Here is a 26,083-nt window from a genome sequence, read left to right on the forward strand (position 1 = left end):
ATGAGAACATGCCTTCCATAGTTATTGCTCACTTACTTAGCCTGGATCCCTGAATTATAACACGCATAGAGCAGACCTGAGACCAGCCTGCCATGAGAAGCCCTATCCAGCAGTATGCAGCAGAGCTGCAGCTGAGCCCTGCCTTCATTTGTCAGCATGTTATTAGTAAACCTGGTGAGTTCTTTTTTTTCATTCATTCACATTTTTTCTTGAAGATGCTTTTGGTACTGGGAATTAAACCCAGGGGTGTCTGAAGCACACTTAGGGTGATTAGGTCTCAGTTTATTTTCTTCTTTCCCTTTTAATTTTTACTAATTAACTGATTTTTTTTGATCTAGATATGCAGTAAACATTTTACCTTCCATGAATCCCAGGTCACAACCCTAGTTTCAGTTGTTTACTAAATCCACTTCATCCTTTTTAACTCCTTCATTGGGGAATTCCTCAGAGATGCATGTTCAAGGTTAATTGGAACTTAACATTCAGCCATATGTACTGGGAAAGTACTTGGCATGGGAATAACAACAGGTGTGTGTAGAGCCCAGTTACCACCTAGGCCTATTGTAGATTCTAATAGCCTGTGATAAGTGTGCACATCACAGACATCAGTCTCTGTGCAAAGTGTAAATAGGCATCTCAGTGTTGCTTCACCATCCTTGGATTAAGAATGGCAGGAGCTATGGCTCTAAGATTTGACGGCCCTTGTAGATGTATTCCAGGTCACCTGAGATGCTGTCTCTTTTCTCATAGGGATGAGTAGCTCATCTCTGCTGTCTATCTTTCATCTAAGTTTGTCAAATGCCTTCAACTTCTCCATTCTCCATAGACTTTATTTCTTCTATATGTGTGAAATGGTCCTTATTGTTTTCATTCACTGCTGCCCTTAATTTTTTTTATTTTGGATTTTTGTTTCTTTTTCTTCACTGAATTCCACAGAACATTTTTTTCATAGCCAATGATGAGCAAGAGACTACCCTGTATAAATGGCTTGCATTGGACAAAATTCGTATTTTGAAAACCATCCAGAATGGTATGTTCCTTTAGCCCCAGAAGAAGATATTTTTTGTCTGCTAAATTCAGTGTTAATCATTTCAAAGAGGGAAAAAGCACCTTTATTTTTCACCTTTATTGCTTCATGTAGCCTTCCTCAACAGCCTCAGCTTGATTCCACATAGCTCCATGACTATGATGAGAAGATGTACCGGAAATCCCAGAACTTACTGACCTGTTCCATGCCCACTTCTCATAAAGGATGCTCTTCATTCCTGGGACCAGTGTAACAGTTCACTCTTCTACCACTCTTTAGCTCTACTGTGAGAGTCAAAATGTTCACATCAGGGCCACTGTGTTTCTCATCATTTGGGGGAATTGTTCACAGTGTAACCTATTTCATTGGTGTACTCTGAGATTTTTCCAACATGATTCCTGGAACAAGATTTAACCAAATTTCAAAAACTACCCTTTCCTCACATGTGTAAATATTTGGAAATCTTGGCCATTTTTGAGGAATTAATCAACTTTAAGAGGTAGAGTGATTAAATTTTATCACCTTTTTTGTTTCTAAAGTTCTCACCTAAGACTTGTCTATGAATATTTTTCTTGAGAAAACAATGAGTCCATTGTTTCAGGTGGTATGCTGCTTTTCCCTGTCTAGTGGAACTTTCTCCTTACATTCTATGGAACTATTTGAAATACTGGTGACTTTTCACCAGAAATCTGGGAGGACAGAAGATGTCAGAACAACTTTAACGTGTTGCACCCCTGAACTCTTTCTCATCTCACTGATGCAATTTCTTCTAGTTGCTCAGGTCACTTTATTTTATTGGATTCATTCCTGATTCTTCCTTTTTCCCATACTCACATGCAGTCCAGCTGCAGAAATTATATCCAGTTTTCATTTAAATCTTCATCCAAATTTTCACAGGCTTGGTTTTGATTTATAAATGGCACCAGGAATAGATAGACTTGAGAACTGACTTGGAGAAAGCATTTAAAGAAAAGGTAAATCTGATGGTGTTTATTCTAGGCCAGCAATAAACTTTAAAAGGTTCTAATATATTTCATGAAGTCAATGAAGCACTAATAGAAAGTAATAGAATCCTGAGAGTCCACGACCACTGCTTGCTGCCTGAGAGGGGTACCCCACTGGGGAGTTGTACCTTTGACGACTGTGAGCACTGCCTTGGACCCCATGCTCCCAATGGCAGCTCCAACCAATGAGTTTTTTTTTTTTTTTTTAATATTTTTTAGTTGTTAATGGATCTTTATTTTACTTATTTATATGTGGTGCTGAGAATCAAACCCAGTGCCTCACACATTCTAGGCAAGTGCTTTACTACTGAGCCACAACCCCAGCCTCAGCCAATGAGTTTTGACATGGTTTGTTTCTCCTCCTCCTCCTCCCCTCCCCCTCCCCCTTCCCCCCCCCCCCCCCCTTTCTCTTCCCCCCTCTCTCTCCCACCCAATTCTCTCTCTCTCTCAGTATTGGGGATTGAACCCAGAGGTACTTAACCACTAAGTTACATTCCCAGCCCTTTTTAATATTTTATTCAGAGACAGGGTCTCACTAATTCACTGTTTTGCTGAGACTGACTTTGAACTCAATCATCCTGCTTCAGCTTCCTGAACTGATAGGATTACAGATTTGCACCACCATGCCTGACTTGGTATGGTTTTTTAGTACTTTTTTTGTGACAGTACCTGACTAATATAGGGAATTTCAATTATTTTTTAATGTGCCTCATGGAAAAAAAAGAGCTGTTTTTCTTCAAAAAGCCTTCTTAGGATTAAAAAGCCGGAGTTAGAGCAGTTTCTCAACCACAGTACTATTAATGTTTGGGGCCAGATAATTTTTTATTGGGGAGCTGTCTTTTGCATAGTATAGGGTTTTTAACAGCATCCTTGGCTTCTATCCCCTGGACACCAGAAGCACCCACTTCCAAATATGACAAGTAGATGTGTTTACTGACATTATCAAATGCCCTCTAGGGCAAAAATCACCCTAGTTTAGAATCATCGAGTTAGAAGAAGGCAGATTTGAGAAAAACATTTCCCACAGTGTCTATTTAATGAAGCAAGCTCCTAAATTGGAAGTATTCAAAGTGGACCTGTGGGACTGATTTTTTTTTTTTTTTCATATGTGAGGGACTGAATCACACAACTAATAAGGGGCCTCCCAGTGCTCATGCTCTCCACATTTATGGGTTAATTTGGGGAGAGTATTTCATCATTCTTCATCATTGCTAGGGGGATTTTAAACATAATATATCCTTTGTAGTCCATTCAGCTCATAAACATACCTCAGGAGTGTTTTCATAAATATGAAATGATGAGTGCTATTTAAAACACCAGTCATTTAAGTTGCTTCTGGGACATCTTGATAACCATGTTTTTGGTATTAAGGGATAGCACCATACCTTGCTTACTGCCATGTTAATATAAGATGGTTTTAAAATGTATGTTTTAATACTGAGTAATGTTCTAGGTCCTTACTCCTGCTTGCCCTTGACTAGAGATCTCTCTCAAATCCAGAGAGTTCCTACAACCTGGAGGAGTAGAGGGCAGGCTCCCACTTCATAGAACCAGAAACCTCAGACCCTTAGAGAAGAGGCAAAAAGCCCTTGGGTGTTCACAGCCTGCCTCTAGGCAGCAAGGGCCAAGTGTCTGTTGCTCCCACCACCCAGCAGCAGCCCTTATATCTCTCTAACCTAGTTAGAAACACCCTAACATGGTTAAGAGAGGCCAAATTACAGATTACAGCAGTTTCTGTTCCCTCAGGAATCCAGTGTTAGCATTAGTTGCTATCTTAGGCCATTGTTTTCATAGGGACAGAAAAGCATATATATCAGGAATGAGGGAGAGAAGGACAGATGGGGAGATGAGGATACTTATGGATCTAAATGCTTTGGTTTATTCATTCGGGAAGTTGGTAAAAGAGGCAATACTAAATGTTACCTCTTAAAGATAGCACAGAAACATTTTGCTTTAACTAGGTTAGATCGACCCAGATATGGTGGTACATGCCTAAAATCCCAGTGACTCAAGAGGCTGAGGCAGGAGTATTTGCAAGTTTGAGGCCAGCCTCAGCAACTTAGGCCCTAAACAATTTGGTGAGACCCTGTCTTAAAAAAATAAAAAAGGGCTAGGTATGTCACTCAGAGGTAATGCACCTCGGGATTCAGTCCCCAGTGAAGACTGGGGATGTAGCTCAATGATAAAGTGTCCCTGGATTCAATCCCTAGTACCAAAAAAGAAAAAAAAAAAAAAGTTTACATTGAAACATTGTTTGCCTAGAGATTTAGCCTTAGAAGATAATTAGAAGAGGAAATCCATTGTCAAATTAGACAGCTATAGTTCTCACAAACAGATGAATAGTACTTGTTAAGATTGTTCAGCTTTCTGAATATTCCAAAATATTGGAAATTCTGGAAGCTCCTTTAATTAATCTGGGTTATAAACTAATTTTGATATTCTTAAAAAAACATTAGAACAAAGCAAAATGTTAGGGTTAGTCATTAAAGAACTTTTAGGACTTTTTTTTTAGTTGTAGATGTACATAATACCTTTATTTTATTTATTCATTTTTATGTGCTGAAAATCGAACCCATTGCCTCACATGCTAGGCAAGCGCTCAACCACTGAGCCACAACCCTATCCCCTTAGGACTTTATATGTAATGAGAAAGGTTTAGAAATTAAAAGGTGCTCTAGAGATGCTGTTAGCAAACTTTCATTTCTAGTTGAAATTAATTCCATTTGCTATTGGAAGTATCAAAATAGTATATACACAGTTATAGCTACCTGTAACTTTATGGTATGTGGCAGAATAGTTCAAATATCCAGGTCTCAATGTATTTTGGATCTCTTAGCAATTGCAGAGGGAATAAACAATAAATCTCAGTATTCTGCCATAGTACCTTGTGATGGTAAATGTTCATGATGACCATCAAAGCCAGCCAGAAACCAGTGCCGGCTGTATAAATAAGTAGTCATGTAGGAATGCACAGTATTATGATATGTGACAGATTTCCTTTAGATATTATGCTAATAAGATAGTAAACTGAAAGTTGGAGCAAGGCTCCCAGAAACTCTTTTGGCACTGTGGAAGCCCCAGTACCTGGCACAGCACCTGGCTCATACTGGGCACTAAATAAATATCTGTGCAGATAATAGAAGAGGGAAGAAAGAAAAAAATGTAAGAGTAATACAAAGTCAGAGGAAGAAAAAATTCTAAGAGTGAAAAAGTATGAATTTTAATACATTGCCAAGTACCCAGGGGATTTGGATAAATGTGGTAATTGCTTGCTGCTTTGCTTCACTTTCCCACCTTGTAGTATAACTTACTAAGGACCCTGGCTTATTCATCTTTGAATTCGTAAACCATAGCACAGAGTAGCCACCATTTATTGAAAAATTGTGGTTTACCAAGCACTGTCCTTTCTATGAGGTATTATCCCCACTTTAGACATGAAGAAAATGGAAACTCAGAGAAGTTAAATAACTTGTTCAAAAGGGCACAGTGGAGCTGGCATGATTTTAACTCAGGATTGTCTAACTCCAAAGATCGATGTATAATCTTCAGGCCAGACTGGCTAGGTGTTCAGTAAATACATGTAGAATACAGATAAAAAGTGGAAGCCAGGCACCGTGGCACACACCTGTAATGCTAGCAACTTGAGGCAGGAGGATTGCAAGTTCAAAGCCACCCTGGGCTATTTAACAAGATCCTGTCTCAAAACTTTTTAAAAAACAGTTAAAAGAACTGAGGATGTAGCTCAGTGGTAAAGGAACATTGAGTTCAACTCCCAATTAAAAAAAAAAAGGTGAAGTGTATGTATCAGGGAAGAATCCACTGAAGAGATTATATTTGAGCTGGATCTTAAATAAAAGTAAGATTTGGGTGTGGTGAAATGGGGAAGGGTTTTAGTGAGGGGTAGAGTATGCAGTCAAGAGGATAACTCTGTTAAAAAAAAAATATCACAGAGTATGATCAGAGAAAAGAAGAGTTCTGGTTTTCTGCTTTAAGGATATATTTGAAGATACATTAGTAGAGGATATGTTGTCAGAATTTGAGTCCAGATTGTACAGGGTCTTGAATTGTAGTCTGAGATGTCTGTCTGTACTGGACTTTGGAGACAATGTCAACCCATCAAAGACTTTTTAGCAAGAAGGAATAAGAAATACAGATTTAAAATTTGGAAGCAAGTTCAGGGCTAATGATGTCTTGAAGATACTTGCCTGCAGCATACAGAATAATGCTCTACGGAACAGATTGATGGTACATCCTGACATCATTTCCCAAGTAGCTGAGCTCTAGGACTTGACCATAAGAGGGCACTTGGCTGGTTCCAATATTCATGCCATCTAGGTTTTAGGAAACTCTTAAAGCATCAGTACTTTATAATAATAATTTAAAAATCAGTGTTTGCTTTTGTGCCGGTTTGTACCATTCTGATGTAAGAAACTTTAAACCTTTACTCCTAGACATTGTCAGTGGCCTCAACTCAACACTATCACAGGATCTATCTCCAAGGAAATTTCTCTTTCCAGAATCATCACTGAAATCAAAATATGTCATTTTAGTTTAGACTTCCATAGCCTTAAAGTTTTAAAAGCTACTACTTTGCTCCTACTTAAGATATTCACCATCATGTACTGAAATGATGACACTGTTACACCAAATTTAATAGCTTGCTTTCTTCTGACTTTTTTTTTTTTTAATTGTAAACAAATGGGATACATGTTGTTTCTCTGTTTGTACATGGCGTAAAGTCATACCATTTCTGTAATCATAAATTTACATAGAGTAATGTTGTTTGATTCATTCTGTTATTTTTTCCCTTCCCCCCACCCCTCCCACCCCTCTTTACCCTCTATACAGTACTTCCTTCCTCCATACTTGCCCCCCTCCCTAACCCTAACTCTAACCCTAACACTAACCCTTCCCTCCCCCCCATTATGTGTCATCCTCCACTTATTAGCGATATCATTCGTCCTTTGGCTTTTTGAGATTGGCTTATCTCACTTAGCATGATATTCTCCAATTTCATCCATTTGCCTGCAAATGCCTTAATTTTATCATTCTTTATGGCTGAGTAATATTCCATTGTATATATATACCACAGTTTCTTTATCCACTCATCAATTGAAGGGCATCTAGGTTGGTTCCACAGTCTGGCTATTGTGAATTGAGCAGCTATGAACATTGATGTGGCTGTGTCTCTGTAGTATGCTGATTTTAAGTCCTTTGGGTATAGGCCAAGGAGTGGGATAGCTGAGTCAAATGGAGGGTCCATTCCAAGTTTTCTAAGGAATCTCCACACTGCTTTCCAGAGTGGCTGCACTAATTTGCAGCCCCACCAGCAATGTATGAGTGTACCTTTCTCCCCACATCCTCGCCAACACCTGTTGTTGCTCGTATTCTTGATAATCGCCATTCTAATTGGGGTGAGATGGAATCTTAGGGTGGTTTTGATTTGCATTTCTCTTATTACTAGAGATGTTGAACATTTTTCCATATGTTTGTTGATTGCTTGTAGATCTTCTTCTGTGAAGTGTCTATTCATTTCCTTAGCCCATTTGTCGACTGGATTATTTGAATTCTTGGAGTAAAGTTTTTTGAGTTCTTTATAGATTCTGGAGATTAGTGCTGTATCTGAAGTATGATTGGCAAAGATATTCTCCCATTCTGTAGGCTCTTTCTTCGCATTGCTGATAGTTTCCTTTGCTGAGAGAAAGCTTTTTAGTTTGAATCTATCCCAGTGGTTGATTCTAGCTTTTATTTCTTGTGCTATGGGAGTCCTGTTAAGGAAGTCTGATCCTAGACCAACAAGGTGAAGATTTGGACCTACTTTTTCTTCTATAATCTGCAGGGTCTCTGGTCTGATTCCGAGGTCCTTAATCCATTTTGAGTTTAGTTTCGTGCATGGTGAGAGATATGGGTTTAGTTTCATTCTGTTGCATATGGATTTCCAATTCTCCCAGCACCATTTGTTGAAGAGGCTATCTTTTCTCCATTGCATATTTTTGGCCCCTTTGTCTAGTATGAGAAAATTGTATTTATTTGGGTTTGTGTCCGTGTCCTCTATTCTATACCATTGATCTACCTTTCTATTTTGGTACCAATACCATGCCGTTTTTGTTACTATTGCTTTGTAGTAGAGTTGAAGATCTGGTATTGCAATACCCCCTGTTTCACTCTTCCTGCTAAGTATTGCTTTAGCTATTCTAGGTTTCTTATTCTTCCAGATGAATTTCATAATTGCTTGCTCTATTTCTGTAAGGTACATCATTGGGATTTTAATTGGAATTGCATTGAATTTGTATAGCACTTTAGGTAGTATGGCCATTTTGACGATATTAATTCTTCCTATCCAAGAACATGGAAGATCTTTCCGTCTTCTAAGGTGTTCTTTAATTTCTTTCTTTAGTGTTGTATAGTTCTCATTGTAGAGGTCTTTCACCTCTTTTGTGAGATTGATTCCCAAGTATTTTATTTTTTTCGAGGCTATTGTGAATGGGGTAGTTTTCCTAATTTCTCTTTCTGAAGATTCATCACTTATGTATAAAAATGCGTTGGATTTATGGGCATTGATCTTGTAACCTGCTACTTTACTGAATTCACTTATGAGTTCTAAGAGTTTTCTGGTGGAATTTCCAGGTTCCTCTAAATATATAATCATGTCATCAGCGAACAGGGATAGTTTGAGTTCTTCTTTCCCAATTCGTATCCCTTTAATCTCTTTGGTTTGTCTAATTGCTCTGGCCAGAGTCTCAAGAACGATGTTGAATAGAAGTGATGAAAGAGGGCATCCCTGCCTTGTTCTAGTTTTTAGGGGGAATGCTTTCAGTTTTTCACCATTTAGAATGATATTAGCCATGGGCTTAGCATAAATGGCCTTTACAATGTTAAGGAATGTTCCCACTATCCCTATTTTTTCTAGTGTTTTAAGCATGAAGGGGTGCTGTATTTTATCAAATGCTTTTTCTGCATCGATTGAAATAATCATGTGATTCTTGACTTTAAGTCTATTAATGTGGTGAATTACGTTTATTGATTTCCTGATGTTGAACCAACCTTGCATCCCTGGGATGAAACCAATTTGATCATGGTGCACTATCTTTTTAATATGTTTTTGTATGCGATTTGCTAAAATTTTGTTGAGAATTTTTGCATCGATGTTCATTAAGGATATTGGTCTGAAATTTTCTTTCCTTGATGAGTCTCTGTCTGGTTTAGGTATCAGGGTGATATTGGCTTCATAGAATGAGTTTGGGAGGGTTCCCTCCTCTTCTATTTTATGGAATACTTTGAGAAGTATTGGAATGAGCTCTTCTTTAAAGGTTTTGTAGAACTCGGCTGAGAACCCATCTGGTCCCGGACTTTTCTTTGTTGGTAGGCTTTTGATGACTTCTTCTATTTCATTACTTGAAATTGGTCTATTTAAATTGTTTATGTCCTCCTCATTCAGTTTAGGCAATTCATATGTCTCTAGAAACCTGTTGATGCCTTCAAAATTTTCTATTTTGTTGGAGTATAGATTTTCAAAATAGCTTCTAATTATGTTTTGTATTTCAATCCTGTCTGTTGTGATATTTCCTTGTTCATTCCGAATTTTAGTGATTTGGGTTTTCTCTCGTCTTCTCTTTGTTAGTGTGGCTAAAGGTTTATCAATTTTGTTTATTTTTTCGAAGAACCAACTATTTATTTTGTCAATTTTTTGTATTGTTTCTTTTGTTTCAATTTCATTGATTTCAGCTCTGAGTTTAACTATTTCCTGTCTTCTACTTTTGGTGCTGTTCTGTTCTTCTTTTTCTAGGGCTTTGAGCTGTAGTGTTAGGTCGTTTATTTGTTGAGTTTTACTTCTTTTATTAAATGCGCTCCATGAAATAAATTTCCCTCTAAGTACTGCTTTCATAGTGTCCCAGAGATTTTGATATGATGTTTCTTTGTTCTCATTTACCTCTAAGAATTTTTTAATTTCCTTCCTAATATCTTCTGTTATCCATTCATCATATAATAGCATATTGTTTAATCTCCAGATGTTAGAATAGTTTCTGTGTTTTACTCTTTCATTTATTTCTAACTTCAATCCATTATGATCTGATAGAATACATGGTAGTGTCTCTATCTTCTTGTATTTGCTAACATTAGCTTTGTGGCCTAATATATGGTCTATTTTAGAGAAGGATCCATGTGCTGCTGAGAAGAAAGTGTATTCGCTCTTGGTTGGATGGTATATTCTATAAATGTCCGTTAAGTCTAAATTATTGATTGTGTTATTGAGATCTATGGTTTCTTTGTTCAATTTTTGTCTGGAAGATCTGTCCAGTGGTGAGAGAGGCGTGTTAAAATCACCTAGTATTATTGTGTTATGGTCTATTTGGTTTCTGAAATTGAGAAGGATTTGTTTGACATACATGGATGAGCCACTGTTTGGGGCATAGATGTTTATGATTGTTATATCTTGCTGATTTATGCTTCCCTTAAGCAGTATGAAATGACCTTCTTTATCCCTTCTGACTAACTTTGGCTTGAAGTCCACATTATCTGAAATGAGGATGGATACTCCAGCTTTTTTGCTGAGTCCATGTGCATGGTATGTTTTTCCCCATCCTTTCACCTTTAGTCTATGGGTATCTTTTTCTATGAGGTGAGTCTCTTGCAGGCAACATATTGTTGGATCTTTGTTTTTAATCCAATCTGCCAGTCTATGTCTTTTGATTGATGAATTCAGGCCATTAACATTCAGGGTTATTATAGAGATATGATTTGGTTTCCCGGTCATTTGGTTCATTTTTTAAATTTTATTTATTTATTTGTTTGACACAACTTGTTTCCTCCTTTATTTGACAATTCCTTTAGGATAATTCCTCCCTTTGCTGATTTGCTTCTTTGTTTTTCATCTCTTCCTCATGGAATATTTTGCTGAGAATGTTCTGTAATGCTGGCTTTCTTTTTGTAAATTCTTTTAGCTTTTGTTTATCATGGAAGGATTTTATTTCATCATCAAATTTGAAGGTAAGTTTTGCTGGGTATAAGATTCTTGGTTGGCATCCATTTTCTTTCAGGGCTTGAAAAATGTTGTTCCAGGCCCTTCTAGCTTTTAGGGTCTGGATTGAAAAATCTGCTGATATGCGTATTGGTTTCCCCCTGAATGTAATTTGGTTCTTTTCTCTCACAGCCTTTAAAATTCTGTCTTTATTTTGTATGTTCGGTATTTTCATTATAATGTGCCTTGGTGTGGGTCTGTTGTAATTTTGTGTATTTGGAGTCCTATAAGCCTCTTGAATTTGATTTTCCATTTCATTCTTCAGATTTGGGAAATTTTCTGATATTATTTCATTGAATAGGTTGTTCATTCCTTTGGCTTGTTTCTCTAGGCCTTCCTCAATCCCAATAATTCTTAAATTTGGCCTTTTCATGATATCCCATAGTTCTTGTAGATTCTGTTCATGATTTCTTACCATCTTCTCTGTTTGTTCAACTTTGTTTTCAAGGTTAAATATTTTGTCTTCAATGTCTGAGGTTCTGTCTTCCAGGTGTTCTATCCTATTGGATATGCTTTCTATGGAGTTCTTAATTTGGTTTATTGTTTCCTTCATGTCAAGGATTTCTGTTTGGTTTTTTTCCAATATCTCTAACTCTTTATTGAAATGATCTTTTGCTTCCTGTATTTGCTCTTTTAACTGTCGATTGGTGCGATCAATCAATGCTTGCATTTGCTCTTTCATCTCATCGTTTGCTTCTCTGATCATTTTAATTATGTACATTCTGAACTCCTTTTCTGTCATTTCTTCTGCCATGCTGTCACTGGGTTTTATTGATGTAACATCTAGATTTGTTTGCAGCATTTTCTTTCCTTGTTTTCTCATATTGTTCAGGTATCAGAGGACCGCTGAGATATTGCAGATTTCCTCTATTGACTTACAATGTCCCTGAAGATTTCTATATATATCCCCCCTTAGCCTTCAGTAGGCTGAAGTCTTGGAGGAAGTTGATAATGCGGTGCTCCACAAGGAAGCTGCCTCTCTAGGAGTGGTGGCCTTCAGGTGGGGTATAATCCCTGCTAGTGGGCAGAGGTGCCTCCACTTGTTGACCAATGGTCATCCAAAGGGGACCTAGGCTGTGGGCTGAGGCAAGGCCTGTTTGGGCCTGAGTCTCTGGTTTTACCGTCCTTGTGGGGAAACCTCACCCAGCAGGGAAGACTCACCCGGTGGGGAGGTCTCGCTGGTCAGTTCCCTCCTAGAGGTTCCCCTCAATTTACAGCTACTGCCTGGGCTGGGCTGCCTTCCTCTGCAAAGTTCCCAGGGGCCCGGCCCTACCTCCTGGGCCTGGGAGCCTCACCCTTTGCAGATGACTCTCCTTAGGCTGCCCTTCCTCAGAGAATCTGCCCGCAGGCCTGGAACTTTCGCTCCGCCCTAAGCCTGTCTCTGTGCGGCTCTTCCACCAAGAAGCCTCCTAGATCCTGGGACCCTGCTCTGCACCTAATCGCCTGACTATGCGGCCCCTCCTCTGAGCAGCCACCTGGGGCCCTGTACAATCGCTCTGAATCCCAGAGACCCGCCACACGCCTCTTCCTCCAGACAGCCGCCCAGTATTCCGGTGCGGTCACTAGGAGTCCAAGAAACTCACTACGTGCCTCCACCTCCACCAACCACCCGTAGCCCTGGGCAATCAATCACTCCGAGTCGAAGTGACCCTCCCCGTTCCTCCTCCTTCTCCAGATAACCCCCGGGGTGTTCAGGAGTGGTCGCTCTGAGTGGCTCTGAGTCCACGTGACCCGCAGCACAGGTCCTCTGGGCAACCGCCCGGAGCTCTGGTGCGGCCACTCAAGACCAAGCGACCCACCACGCTTCTACTCCAGGCAGCCCCCCTGTGTTCAGGAGCTGTCACTTTAAGTCCAAACAACTCACCACTCGCCTTCTCCTCTGAGCAGCCGCCTGGAGCGCTAATGCAGTCACTGTGAGTCCAAAGGACCCGCCGCGCTCCTCCTCCTCCTCCTCCTACTCCTCTGGGCAGGCCCCGGGGTTCAGAAGTGGTCTGAGTGCAAACAGCTCGCCACGCAGCCCCTTCTCTGGCAACCGCCTGTAGCTCTGGTGTAGTCACCCCGAATCCAAGCGGCCGCGCTCCTCTTCCTCCTCCTCGTCCTCAGGGCAGGCCCCGGTGTTCAGAAGCGTCGTTCTGAGTCCAAACAGCTCGCCGCGCAGCTTCTCCTCTGGCAACCGCCTGTAGCTCTGGTGCAGTCACTCCGAATCCAAGTGGCCACGCTCCTCCTCCTCCTCCTCAGGGCAGGCCCCGGTGTCCTGAGTCCACACAGCTCTCCTCGCTACTCTTCCCCTGGGCAGCCGCCGGAGCCCCAGTGGTTGCTCCGAGTCCCAGCGCTGTGCCGAGCGGCCTCCTTTACGGCGCTCCCAGCTGTCCGAGTTCACTGCTCCAGCGGGGGGAGGGGCGTCTCGCCGGCAGTTCTACTTCACAAAGTTTCCTGCGTTCCGGGACCACCGTCCCATCCGCTTTTCTTCTGATTTTGAATTGTCTTTTTAATATTGTCTTGCATGTTTTTTTCTTCGTGTAAAGGAAGCTATGCATTTTACACATTTTTTTCATTCAACATTATATTCTTGAGATAATTTATATTTAGATCATATATAGTAGTCCATTGTGTGAATACATCATTCAAGTAATGCGTTGCTGGCTCTTTGCGGTTCCACAATCCGTGGATATTTGTCACCGCCTGTAGCAACAACTTGCACGGGTCTTATGGGTGGTGGAGTGGAAACTGAGGCACTTCTATCTTTCTCTTTAGTGCACTGCTTTCTTGCTTGTTCATTGAGGATAGAGGAAATGAGGTTTACTTGCTTTGAGAGGAGAGAGAGACAGACTTTGTTTCTTGCTTGTTCATTTATAGAGGATAGAGGAAATGAGGTTTACTTGCTTTGAGAGGAGAGAGAGAGACCCCGCTTATCAGAGAGAAAGAAACTTTGCTTAAGAGAGAAACTTTGAAAGAAAGACAGGCTTTTCTTAGAGCTTAGAAGGAGAGAGGCCTGCCACGCCTTAAAGTCCTGCATAAGGTGCCCTAGTGATGCATCTCAGTTCTCCGTTCCGCAATCTGCCTTCCGCCGCTGCCCCTACTCGCTGCTGTGTTCTTTCTTCTGGCTTCTTTGCTAATGGTTGCTGTGGCGTGTCTTCTTCTGCTGTTTTTCTAATGGCTGCTGTGTCTCTGTCTCGCTCCGCCTACGCTTATATCACCTCCAGGACGCGGAGAGCAGGGCCACGCCTCTTACGCAAAGATTAGGCGAGACGCTCTGAGCAGGCAATTAGTGCTGGAGAACACATGAGCATACATTGTGTGCGTGGAGGAGAAAATCACCTAAGTGTGCTTATGTCAATTAACCTCCTCGCTGCCGATGTGATCAGGCGCCACCCCGGCGCCACCAACATGGCACAGCCCCCAACAGTAATGAACGTTTTTATTATTACATATGGTGCTAGTATAAATATTCTGGTGTATATCTTCTTTACACATTTGTAAGAATTTCTTTAGAGCAGTAGTTCTCAAATTTGACCATGTATCAGAACTACTGAAAGGCTATTTAAACTGGAATTGATGGGCTCCTAACACCATTGTTTCTAATTTAGGTGTGTGGTGGATTCTAGTAGTTTGCATTTCGAATATGTTTTCAGTTCTGATGATCTATTGGTTGAGAACTAAATGCTTCAGAGTTTAGATCTAGCTTGGAATTGCTGGAGTTGAAATACAGAATTAAAAGTTTTCACTTTATTGGTAATGCTAGATTTTTTACCAGCAGTGTAAAAGAAAATAGCCAGACTTGGATTTTTTCCATCTGGTGTGTACTAATGGTCTCTTTATTATGTGACCAGATAGAAAATTTATATAACTTTTCTTAATGCTAAAACTTCCAGAATATGTTAACTCTTCCCACTTTTAAAAAAGACTGGTATCCAGGACATAGAATACACATAACACACACAGAAGCCATGTGTGTTCTGAAACACAGAAAAATCTGTGGGCACTGATCAAATTCTGTGCCAGTTACTTAAGAAGAATCTTAGATAATTATAACTTTAATATAATTTTATTCTCCCATTGGTCTTTTTAGAAAACTTCTACCTTAATAATTGGAAGATTTGTTTCAACAGAAGGTACTACTTTTAATTGAGAAAGGTCTTTCTTAAGTAGAGCTTAATGCTAATTGGGGAAAAGCTGGTTAGACCTCACAATACTCTCATTGCATTCCTATGCACAATGAAATGATGATGTTCAGCAGCCTTGGTGTCTTATAGGACTGGGCACTAATGGTTGACTGTCTTTCAGCTTTCATGACGCTGGTTATCATATTGCTGCACGTGTTCTGGGGCATTATATTTTTTGATGCTTGTGAGAAGAAAAAGTGGTACATTCTTCTTGTAGTTCTCCTGACCCATCTTCTGGTATCCACCCAGGTGAGTGTTGCCACTGATTCACACCATTGTTAAGAACCAAGTCCATATATCTAAAATGGTAGAGTCCACTCCAAATGAAGTACATACTCATGGGAAAATTTGGAAAGTTAAAAAATTAATTTAAGTGAATGAATGAATCTCTTAAGTTTTACTCCAGAAAGAACCACTATTATTTTTTTGGTGAATTTCACTAAAGATTTTTTCCATGTGTCTTCTCTTTAATGGGTATAGTCAAACCTGATATAATCTTGCTTTATACTTACATTATGAAGCACATCTGGAGCAATTTCCATCTGATTACAAATCCTTTAAAATACAAATTTTAATAGCTTTACATCATTATGCAAAAATTATTGTGATTTGTTTAACTGGTTAATAATCTTTATTTCTCTAGGTATCATGAAGCTGTCTTGATCATCTGTCTACATAAAACTTTTTCCATAGTTTAGATTCCAGGCTATGGAGCTATACAGTCAAATCGCATGAAGATTTTTTTAAGTACTTGAGAAAAATTGCTAAAATACTCTCCATAAGGGTTATACCATTTTTACACATTCTGATCAATAATGAGAGTATTGACTTCACTTCTTTCATTGGCATTATAGTAGTGTCAGTTTTCAAAGTGAAGTTAAAAAAAAATTGATCTATTTTTAAGATACTGTGTAATGCTTTGGGTCTCACTTTCATTGCAACTTGTCATTATTATCAGTGTGACCCCTGCCACTGCCTGTCCAGACCCTTTTCACCTGTCAGCCTAAGTGTCACAGATTCCTCCTGATAGTGCTTGCTCCTGTTTCTCTCCTCTCCATCCACCTACAGTTTATATCAGGTTCTCTTACACTGGGCTCCTTGCCTTTGGATCCATCTACAATGCAATCATACTGCCCCATACACCTAAAACCTTCCAGTGCTACAGGATACTAAATGATGATAACTTGATAAAGACAAATCTTTGTGGGGAAGAAAGATAAGAAACAGAATACATTAAAATATTAACAATATCTATCTTTGGGTGTTGGGATTTTGGGTTCTTTTATTCTTTATGGTTTTTGTCATGTTCCACATTTCTATAACCTAACACTTTTGTAATCAGAAGGGAAGTTACATGATAAAGCAAATGCTCTTATGAATCCAGTTGACTCATTTGTTCTTTCAAAAAATACTGAGTATCTGTATCTTCTATGTTGCAGGCACTGTTCCAGGTAAACAATCTGGTGGGCAGAGACAGGCAATAAACAATAGACATAATAAATAAGAAACACATATAGTGTGTTAGAAGGTAATTGGTGAAGTTTACAAAAGGAAAAGTAGAACAAAGAAAAGAGATCCAGAGTACGAGGTGGTGTCACATTTCTTCATTAGGTGGTCAGAGAATGCTTTATAGTGAAGGAGACATTTAAGGGGAAAAAAGCAAAGTAGAGGTGAGGGATTTGGTCATGTGACTGGAGAGAGAGAATCTGGGACTGAACAGCCAGTGCCAAGGTCCTTGGCCCAAAAAGGACATGGCATGTTTGTGGAAGCCAGGGTGGCCAGGGCAGAATGAACAGTGACAATGACAGGTGAGACAAGAGTGGAGAAATGAGAAATGGTCAGATTCAGGACATATTTTTGAACTTAGAGCCAGCAATATTTCCTGATAGAGTGGGTGAAGCATGTGAAAGGAAGAGGAGGAGCTAAGGTTGTCTCCAAGGTTTTGGGCCTAGACAACAGAAGGGATGAAGCTGCCATCAGCTGAGTTGGGGGAGTTTGAGAGGGGAAGTCAGGAATTCTGTTTTGGGAACATTATTTTGGAATTACCTATTGGACATCCAAGGTGAGCAGTTGAATGTGAAAGTCTGGAGAGAGAACAGGTTAGGAAAGATGGTTACAAGAAGTAGGAATAAGCAGATAAGAGAAGATACTCAAGGACTGAGCCCCATGTCCCAGCATTGTGAAGGAAAGGGTCTAACTCAGTTTGTTACCATACACCTTTAACACAAGTGTTCTAAAGTGTCTCTGAACTTTCCTCATCCATTCAGTAATCTTCCTACCTAGTCTCTTTCACTACAGCCTCCTTTAACTCGTTCTCCTCAATTTAAAAAATCTAGTCATTCAGGACCCCAACCTAAATCATTTTACCCTTTATGATCCTCCATTGCATTGAGGATAAAATTAATTCTTACCAACGACATTGCATTAGCTGACACCTGCCTTCCTCTCTGACCTCATCTGCTGGTCCTGCATTCCTAACCATCATTAATACTGACTTTTTTCAGGTCATCAGTGGTATCCAGGTCTTTGCCCCCTTCTCTGATGCCTCCCTGTGGCCTACAGAGGGTTAGCTCACTCTTCCTCCTGTGTCTTTGTTTAAATGCCATTTTCTTAGGACCTTCCTTGGCCACCCTAAGTATATAAGCTTGTTCCTACATGCCCTAGCATCATCACAATTATAATTATTGTCTTGTAATTAATTTCTTTCTTTATTCATTACCTGCCTCCCTTACTAGTCCATAAGCTCCATTAGCACGGAGACTGGCCTTTCGGCACTTCATGAGTGGTTTTTGTTGTTGTGGTGGTGGTTTTGGTGCTAGAGATTGAACCCATGACCTTGTGCATACTAAGCATTTTACCAGTGAGCTACACCCCCATCATTTATTAATTTAATTTTTTAAATTAATAAACTTTTGTACAATAGCAATTGTCCAGCTGTAAAAGAGACTTAATTCCCACATTTCCTCAAATACTAAGGATTCATACTAATCTGAACTTGCATCTCTTTCTTGAAAATTCTAATAGACAACACAGAAATGGATGCAAATCAGAGCTAGATTATAATATGTATCTTCTACTGAGTATTCCATTAGTTTTTGGCAAATGACTGTCTTCCAGGGTTGCCAGCTGAAGCCAGCAAAGCACAGGATCTCTAGACAAGTGTCTCTTTATTAGGTTGGTTCTGGATGCTTTTGTGGGTCCTTAACATATGATAGGTATCATATGTTTGCTGAAACACAGTCCAGCTATTGAGAATATTCCATAGTTTCCTATCTTTGGTTATTACACATATTTAATAAACTTATTACTCAAGTTGATTTTTTTTTTCTTTGCAGACCTTCCTAAGTCCTCACTATGGAATAAATCTGGTGTCAGCATATATAATTATGGTGCTCATGGGCATCTGGGCATTTTTTGTTGCGGGAGGCAGTTGCCGAAGCCTGAAACTCTGCCTGCTCTGCCAAGACAAGGACTTTCTTCTTTACCACCAACGCTCCAGATAACCTCTGACAGTCAATACCTACCAACAACAGGCTGTGTCATTAGAGGAAGCACAACAGTGCCTTTTTCTAAAAAAAAAAAAAAAAAGAAAAGAAAGAAAAAAAGAAAAGAAAAATATCCCTTTTTCTGATGGAATTTTGGAAAAGCTATCTAGATAGGAATTCCATTTGCTTGGCTTTCAAGAAACAGATCTCTGAAAAGGATGCCTCAGTGGTCTGCATGCTGGCTGCATGTTAAGAGTCACCTGGGAAACATAAGAAAGGAATACTGATTCAGGGTTCTTCACTCCAGATTTAATTGTCCTGAGCATTTGGTAATTTTTGAAAACTTCCAAGTAATTGTGATGTGCAGCAAGGCTGAGAACTACTGGGATCCAAATGGGAACTTCTTAATATCCTAAGTAAATGTGATTCTGGTATTTAACTGTCTCCTGATTCAACTTGTGCTTGTGCTAAGCAAGTAAATTTCTGAATGTCAAATTATAGTTAGCCTTTATCTTTTTATATTATGAAGTCACAAAAGGCTAAAGGGCTATCACCTCTGTGAACTGTTCACATATATTTCACTAGTAAGATCTTAGAAAAACATAGACTGTGCTTCTCAATGCAATAATAAATTATACTAACTATGATAATTCAGCCAAAGTAAGATTTGATTAATAAGGTATATTCTCCTGAAATTTTTCCATTCTAGGTTTTGCTTTTTTGAGGCATTATATTATGTTTTTAGTATAAATTCAGTTTAAGATTAATTTCTGATTTCCTTGGGAAAGTACAAAATCAAGAATTGTGCAGCGTCTTTCAGTCTTTACTCAGTTTAAAGCTGCAGTGTGTACTATCTGCGTGCCAGGTGCTGGTTTAATTGAGGTGAAGACCTGTGTTTTATCCCTGAGCAGCTGGACAGGGAACTGAATGATGTGCCCCAGAACAGGCTTTACTGGAACTGGTAGAAGTGTGACCTAAAATTCAAAGTAAGCCAAAAGAATGATGTTGACACCTTTTATTTGCTCCCATTACTGTTCTCAGTTGAATCTAGCCAGCCAGCATCTAGGCAGGATCCCTAGGCAAGGTTGTCATTAACAACACTAAACAGGTCTTTTACCCAAATGGTATAGTGTAAAATTGTAAAAATGTATTTTAAGCTGCCAGATTTTTACATATCCATATAATCTTTAGATTTATTACGTATTTCTTGGTTTTGGTAGCAGGATACAGCATTCTCTTTAGAAGAATATCCAAGGTGTTTGTTCAGCTTCTAAATAACACTATTTGATTGCCTTTATAAAGAGGCAATGCTAGTGAATTATGACTTTACTAACTAGAAATTGTTCCCAGTTGATGTTTTTGGGGAGCCGATAGTGTGAAATGGAAATTATACATTAAAGGGATACCTCTGTGAATCCTGTATGTGCAGTAGAAGGTTCCCCCAAAAAATAACCATGAAAGAGTTCAACATGACATGCCAGCTGAATGAATGTGATAGTACCATGATGGGAAATGAACATGTTTGAAAAAGAAGTGCACTCAGCATTTTGAGCTAACTGTATATCGTTCCAGAGACCAGAACCTAACTCATGGACTAGACCTTTATAATGAAACCTCACCATGTTTAAAATACTAGAATATCTCAATCTAGAGATGCAAAAGGAGTGGAGCTTCTATCTGGTCTGATAAGCAATTATAATTATTCCCCTAAAGGTTACTACAGCACTAATACTAGTGTTTCTGCTGGAGTTCACAGTTTTGTTTTTTTTTTCCAGCTTTATACAAGATTTTCCCTGGACTAGAAGAAACAAGGACATAGAAACTGAACAACAAATTTTACTGTGCAGAGTTAAGAGGAATAATGTGCCCATAGAACTGGGATTTATTCTTAGCACAACGTGGTATTCTTTGGTGAATAGAATAAGAAAATATACAATGGTTATTACTGTCTACTTACAAGTCAGTCTCTGGCCTTCTTTGTCTCCCTCTCTCCCATATATTCTTTCTCTTGTGGTACTGGCACTGAACCCATGGCCTCATGCATGCTAGGCAAGTGCTCTACTACTGAACTACATTCCCGACCAACCTGAATTATAAATCTTTTAAGGGGATACTCTGATAATATATTTGCCTATCTCTAAAATCTGAGAATTTTAATATTATTCGTGTTTGAGCTCTGATCAAGTTCTCTGTACACCAGTAGCTTAATATTAAGAAACTGGGATATCACATAATCTCATTTAATAAAAACTCAAGATTTTTATGGTCAGCTATTGTCTTAGTTCAGGAAATTATTTAATAATCCTTGGTTACCTATGAATAAGGGAATGATGTAATCCTGATTTCCCTTAGAATGTGAATATTGCCATAATCAGTTCAGGCATTTGTTTCAAATAGGCTGCTTTGCCGTCTGCCAAGAAAGCCCAGAGGAAGGGTGTAGTCTTCCTCTGTTGCTGTGTATGTATTGAAATAACTTTTTTTTTTTTTTTTTGCATTTGTTATCCATAAGGATCTTTCTGAGTCCTGGTAATAACTGGAGAGGAGTTGGTATTAGTGCTGCATGCTCTCCTGCATGCAGGATTTTTCTGTTTGGAGGAAAATGTGGACAGTTAACATTGACCTTGAGATTTTGAATATCGTTACAGTGCTTAAATATATTTCCATGTAATTAATAGATACTGATTTTGTTGCTCTCTAATATAAGCTGTATTTTTAAATTTGAGTAATCATAACTGGAGATGTCTAGTTGTCTGGATCCTGGCCTAGGCATTATAGTAGCAGTGGCCTTTTTGAGCTTCTTGGAAACATGGCAGAAAGGATGTACTGATTATCATCTGCAGACTGCATAGAAAATGACTTCTGTTCCCAGTGTTAATAATTTTCTTTTGAAGCATATTCCAGGATTGCTGAGAGTGGCAGATTCACATCAGAAATGCTAAGTGTTCTTATCTGTAGAGTGGATGCAATGTAAGCAATTGTGACAGAAGATTCCTTCCAGTCACTTCAGCCCAGTCCCAAAACAGGTTTTAGTAGTCAGTGTGGCCCCCAGGGTGACACTGAAGTTTTGCCACTAGCCAGGCTCGCAACCTGTCTAGGTATCAGCAGCCTGCTTCTTGGGAAGAACTCCTTGAGGATTTTGGCTTTTAGTAAGTTTTTTCTAGGACCCACCATTCCTAACCCCAGGTAGACAAGGTAGATGTCACAAAAAAAAAAAAAAAAAAAAATACTTTGAAGTGCTTTGCTTAGAGCATTTTGCTTATGATTACAAATGCTTATATTTCTCATTTAATAACAGATTTTACTTCTAGTAAATTTTAGTATTTAGAAGAGGTGGAGACTATCTTTATGTAACATATGTAACATTTTATGAAAGTCATACCTTATGTCCTACATAGTTGCAACATCAGACCTTGCATCCCATGTACAATGCAATAGACTCTTTCCAGACCTGTATTTTTCAATGAACAATAAAAATATCATTTGGTACTACTCATTTCCCATGTTTCTCCTTCTTTGGAGTAGTCTTTCCTTCAGGATCTGTTGGGTTTTGTCTCTTTTAAAACATGGCTCTTTAGTTTGTTTTTATAACTGATCAGATCTGAGATTTTTTTCAAAAAGTTCTTTAATTTAGTATTCATAAAGCCTACTTTATATCTATGTTCAGAAACATTTTGGTACAGAGAATTTCTTGAGGTTTCTTAAAGCAAATAGAGAAAAATCCTAAGATCCTGAAACCTCATTTTGAAAAACCTCCTAAATGTAAAATAGTGAATTTATAAAACATCAAATGATAATGGCTGAGAATCAGAATCAGGTAAAGAGGAGAATGCAGTTTAGCTTCTCCCTGGTGACCCTGAGTAGCCTATAGAGTCCCTTTGTTCTTCCCATGGTGAGGAGACTAAGGCATCAAGCTTGGCCTTTACCATCAGGGTATGCAGGGTATTGTGATGTCCTGTAAGTCAAGACCATATGATGGCAGTTAACTCTGGGTTGAAATGAGGCTCTTCAGGTTGATGTTGACCATATTGCTGGCTGATACTGTCTCAAGAACCAAGGGCTCTGTGCTTCCAACTAGTAAGCCAGGGAAAGAGGCACACATTCCTTGGGTGTCAGGCCCTTTCCACATTGAAATTGCGGCCCTTGTTTAATTGTTATTTGTTTGGCATTTAGTTGGAATGGAGGTTTCTCTGACCAGCCTCAGCATGAGAAACCTCCAGTAGAAGTACATATTTTATTTTCACCTCATCAAACGTGCAGAATAGATGCAGCCAGCTTATGGTCCCAATCTAAGTAGAAGAATTGAGGATTCAACATGTTCTCAGATGACCATAATACATTCTGAGCCCCAATCAGGTCCTGGCTCACAGTGGTACTTGTCACTTAAGTGTGGATCACTGTAAGTCCTGCTTCTAATAGTAAAACTATACAATTTTTTTAGTGCTGCTTCAAAATCAGAGCTCCTAATGCTCATTCAAGGGCTACTATGCACAGTACACATCTTTCACACTTTAAAAGGATGGAAAAGAGCACAATGGTGGAGATCTTTGTCCTTGGAGGGCATATAATTAACCACACAGACTAAAATACACAATATTATTTTAAGGAAAATTCACTATGAATTGTGAATAATATAGAATAGATTGAATACAGAAGATGCTTCAAATTTTAGGAATGGGTGAAGGGCACCCAGGTAATGAATATAGATTCACTACCCAGGTAGTGAATATGAGCCCTGGGGCATTGCAAGCAAGAGGTTGGAAAGGGGGAAAATAGTTGATGAAAAAGGAAAGAAAAGGAGGGGAGTGTGAAGGGGTTAAAGCCAGGAGTAAAGGATGTCAAATGCTACTGGATAATGAGGGAGAACTGATTGTTGTATATGGAAAGCTTGCTGGTGACCTTGATAAAAACAGTTTCAATGTAGAGAAAAGAGTGGGTGATAGAGACATAGATGCCGCATCAAGAGCAGAGATGATGTGGAAGAATGATAGCCTGAGGAGGATTTGCTAGCACATGAGGATGTTTCCCTCTCCTTATGGTCCGAACTGTAATGGCATATTAAGAACATGCTGGAATAGGGTGGGAAGGACGTGACAGAAAGTGAGAAATGGTGTAGGGGAGAATGGCTGAAACAATCCTTGAAGAGGGACAAAAGAGGGAGATTTTTAGCCTTGAATACTTACATTAAATAAGTAAAATGTTCAAAGTCAATGACTTAAGCTTCCACTTAATAAATTAGTGAAAGAAAACTAAAACAGAAATCAAATAAATAGTGAAACAATGGAGAAAATTAAATGTCTAGTTAACATTGATAAAATTGAACAGATCAATAAGGAGAAAAAAGTGACAGCCCTGATATCAGGAATGAGAGGGAGACATCACTATAGATCCTACATAATTAAATAATCAGGGAATAGAATACAACTTATTGCCAATAAATTTCAAAGGTCAAAGAGACAAATTCCTTTTTAAAAAAACAAAACTCACTCAAGTATTAGAAAATTCGAATATTCTTTCCAGATTTTTTTCTTGCCTCTTCACATGCATTGTAATTATTTGTTGAAAATGACCTAACCTTTTGGATATCAGAAACAAAGCCTTTAATGTAAATTTTAGGGTAAAATGGGTAGCCGTTGGACTACTGTTAATGTTTGCTGCAGCTGTATATGCCAAAGGCTTCCTCTACTGGTCTTGTTTTTGTGTCCCCTCTTGATTTTGGGCTTCCCCAAGAGCTGCTTTTCAGAGAATGCCTGCACCTTGCCACTCAGCAGGCTACAATCCACTGTTCTATACTGGATTACTATTGGTGTGGCAATGAGACATGAGGACCGAACATGTCCTGTCATCTTAAAATCAAATCTCAGTTTTTCAGTAGACCTACATCCCTGGGCTAAGTGCCTCCTCGCTTCCCAGGTGAGAAGAGACAGGAAGACCAGAGGGAGCAGAAGTGGGACAAATCCCTCTGTTCCAGGTGGGATGGGGCCCTGGCAAAGTCTTTTTCCTTAGAGAGTAGGCCTTTGTTGTGGCAAAACCTCTGATAGATTTTACAACAACGACACTGTTTCTCACTTTCTGCTTAGTCTACACTCAAGCTGTAGTAGTTTGTCAAAATTAACATTGAAGTATCTTTATTACTTTATGGCTCCAGCAGCTTCTGTTCGAGGTAAGCAAATTACAGCTGTGGCTGCCTGGATTCTTGTCTCTCCAGATTTCACGGAGGTGATTTGCCCTGAGATCGTAGTTCTCTGAGGTTCAATAAAATTATCGATTTGCAGTTTGCACAGTTTTTTCATGTAAGGATGGGAGTGCTAACTTCCATGTTCTTTATGTGTTGGGGCTAACCAGAAATCCCCTGTAATTTTTCTAAAGAAAACTCCTAGAAGACTTCACTGGAGAATTCTACCAAACATTTAAAGAGAAATAATACCAATTCTACATAAATTCTTCTGAAAAATGGAAGCAATGGCACACTCCAGTTCATTACGTGAGCCTGGATAACAAAACCAAACAAAAACCCTATAAAGAAAAACACCAATAATCTACAGACCGATATCTATCATAAACAATAGAAGCAAGTCTTCAGCAATGTTTTAGCAGATCTAGTTATATGAAAGCCCAATACATGACCAGTTAGTTCATCCCCACAATGGTTTAACATAAAATATCCATCAGTTTACCATATTAACAGACTAAAACAAGACCATATTGATAGATCCAAAAATGCTTTTGACAAAAATTAATATCCTTTATAACTGTCAGCCAAACTAATAGAAAGGAATTTGTCTAACCTGAAGGGGGATCACCTATGTAAAACCTCCAGCTCAGTTGTATTTTTTTAAATTCATTTTTATTGTAAACAAATGGGGTACATCTTGTTTCTCTGTACATGAAGTAGAGGCATACCATTTGTGTAATCATACATTTACCTAGGATAATAGTTTTTGATTCATTCTGTTATTTTTTTTCTCCCCCCTACCCCTCCCACCCCTTTTATCCCTCTATAGAGTCCCTCCTTCCTCCATTCTTGCCCCCTTCCCACTCCCTATATGTGTCATCATCCGCTTATCAGTGAGCTCATTCGTCCTTTGGTTTTTTGAGATTGGCTTATCTCACTTAGCATGATATTCTCCAACTGCATCCATTTGCCTACAAATGCCATAATTTTTATTATTCTTTATGGCTGAGTAATATTCCATGGTATTTTAAAAAACAATGTTTTCCCTACTAAGATTGGAAAAGGCAAGGATGCCTACTCTCACTGCTTTCATTCAGCATTGTACTGGAGGTCCTCGCCAGCCCAAAAAGGCAAAGAAAAGATGCAGATGGAAAGGAAGAAATAAAACTGCCCTTAGTTGCTGATGACATCACCTTCTGTGTAAGAAAGCTAC

At 39.0% G+C, this 26,083-nt stretch overlaps 1 protein-coding gene across 2 annotated transcripts in view; it reads left to right on the forward strand.

The window, feature by feature from the left end:
• APH1B (aph-1 homolog B, gamma-secretase subunit) overlaps positions 1-20,924 on the forward strand; it is a 32,372-nt gene extending 11,448 nt beyond the window's left edge. For both annotated transcript variants that reach the window (XM_079126441.1, XM_079126442.1), the window contains 2 exons: positions 15,335-15,462; positions 18,549-20,924. In XM_079126441.1, coding sequence (XP_078982567.1) covers positions 15,335-15,462; positions 18,549-18,716 — 296 coding nt within the window. In that variant the 3' untranslated portion in view covers positions 18,717-20,924. The remainder of the gene's footprint in view (positions 1-15,334; positions 15,463-18,548) is intronic.
• The last annotated feature ends 5,159 nt before the right edge of the window (positions 20,925-26,083 follow it).

Source organism: Sciurus vulgaris (genome assembly GCF_902686455.1).
Source record: "Sciurus vulgaris genome assembly, chromosome: 2".
Classification (NCBI taxonomy): domain Eukaryota; kingdom Metazoa; phylum Chordata; class Mammalia; order Rodentia; family Sciuridae; genus Sciurus; species Sciurus vulgaris.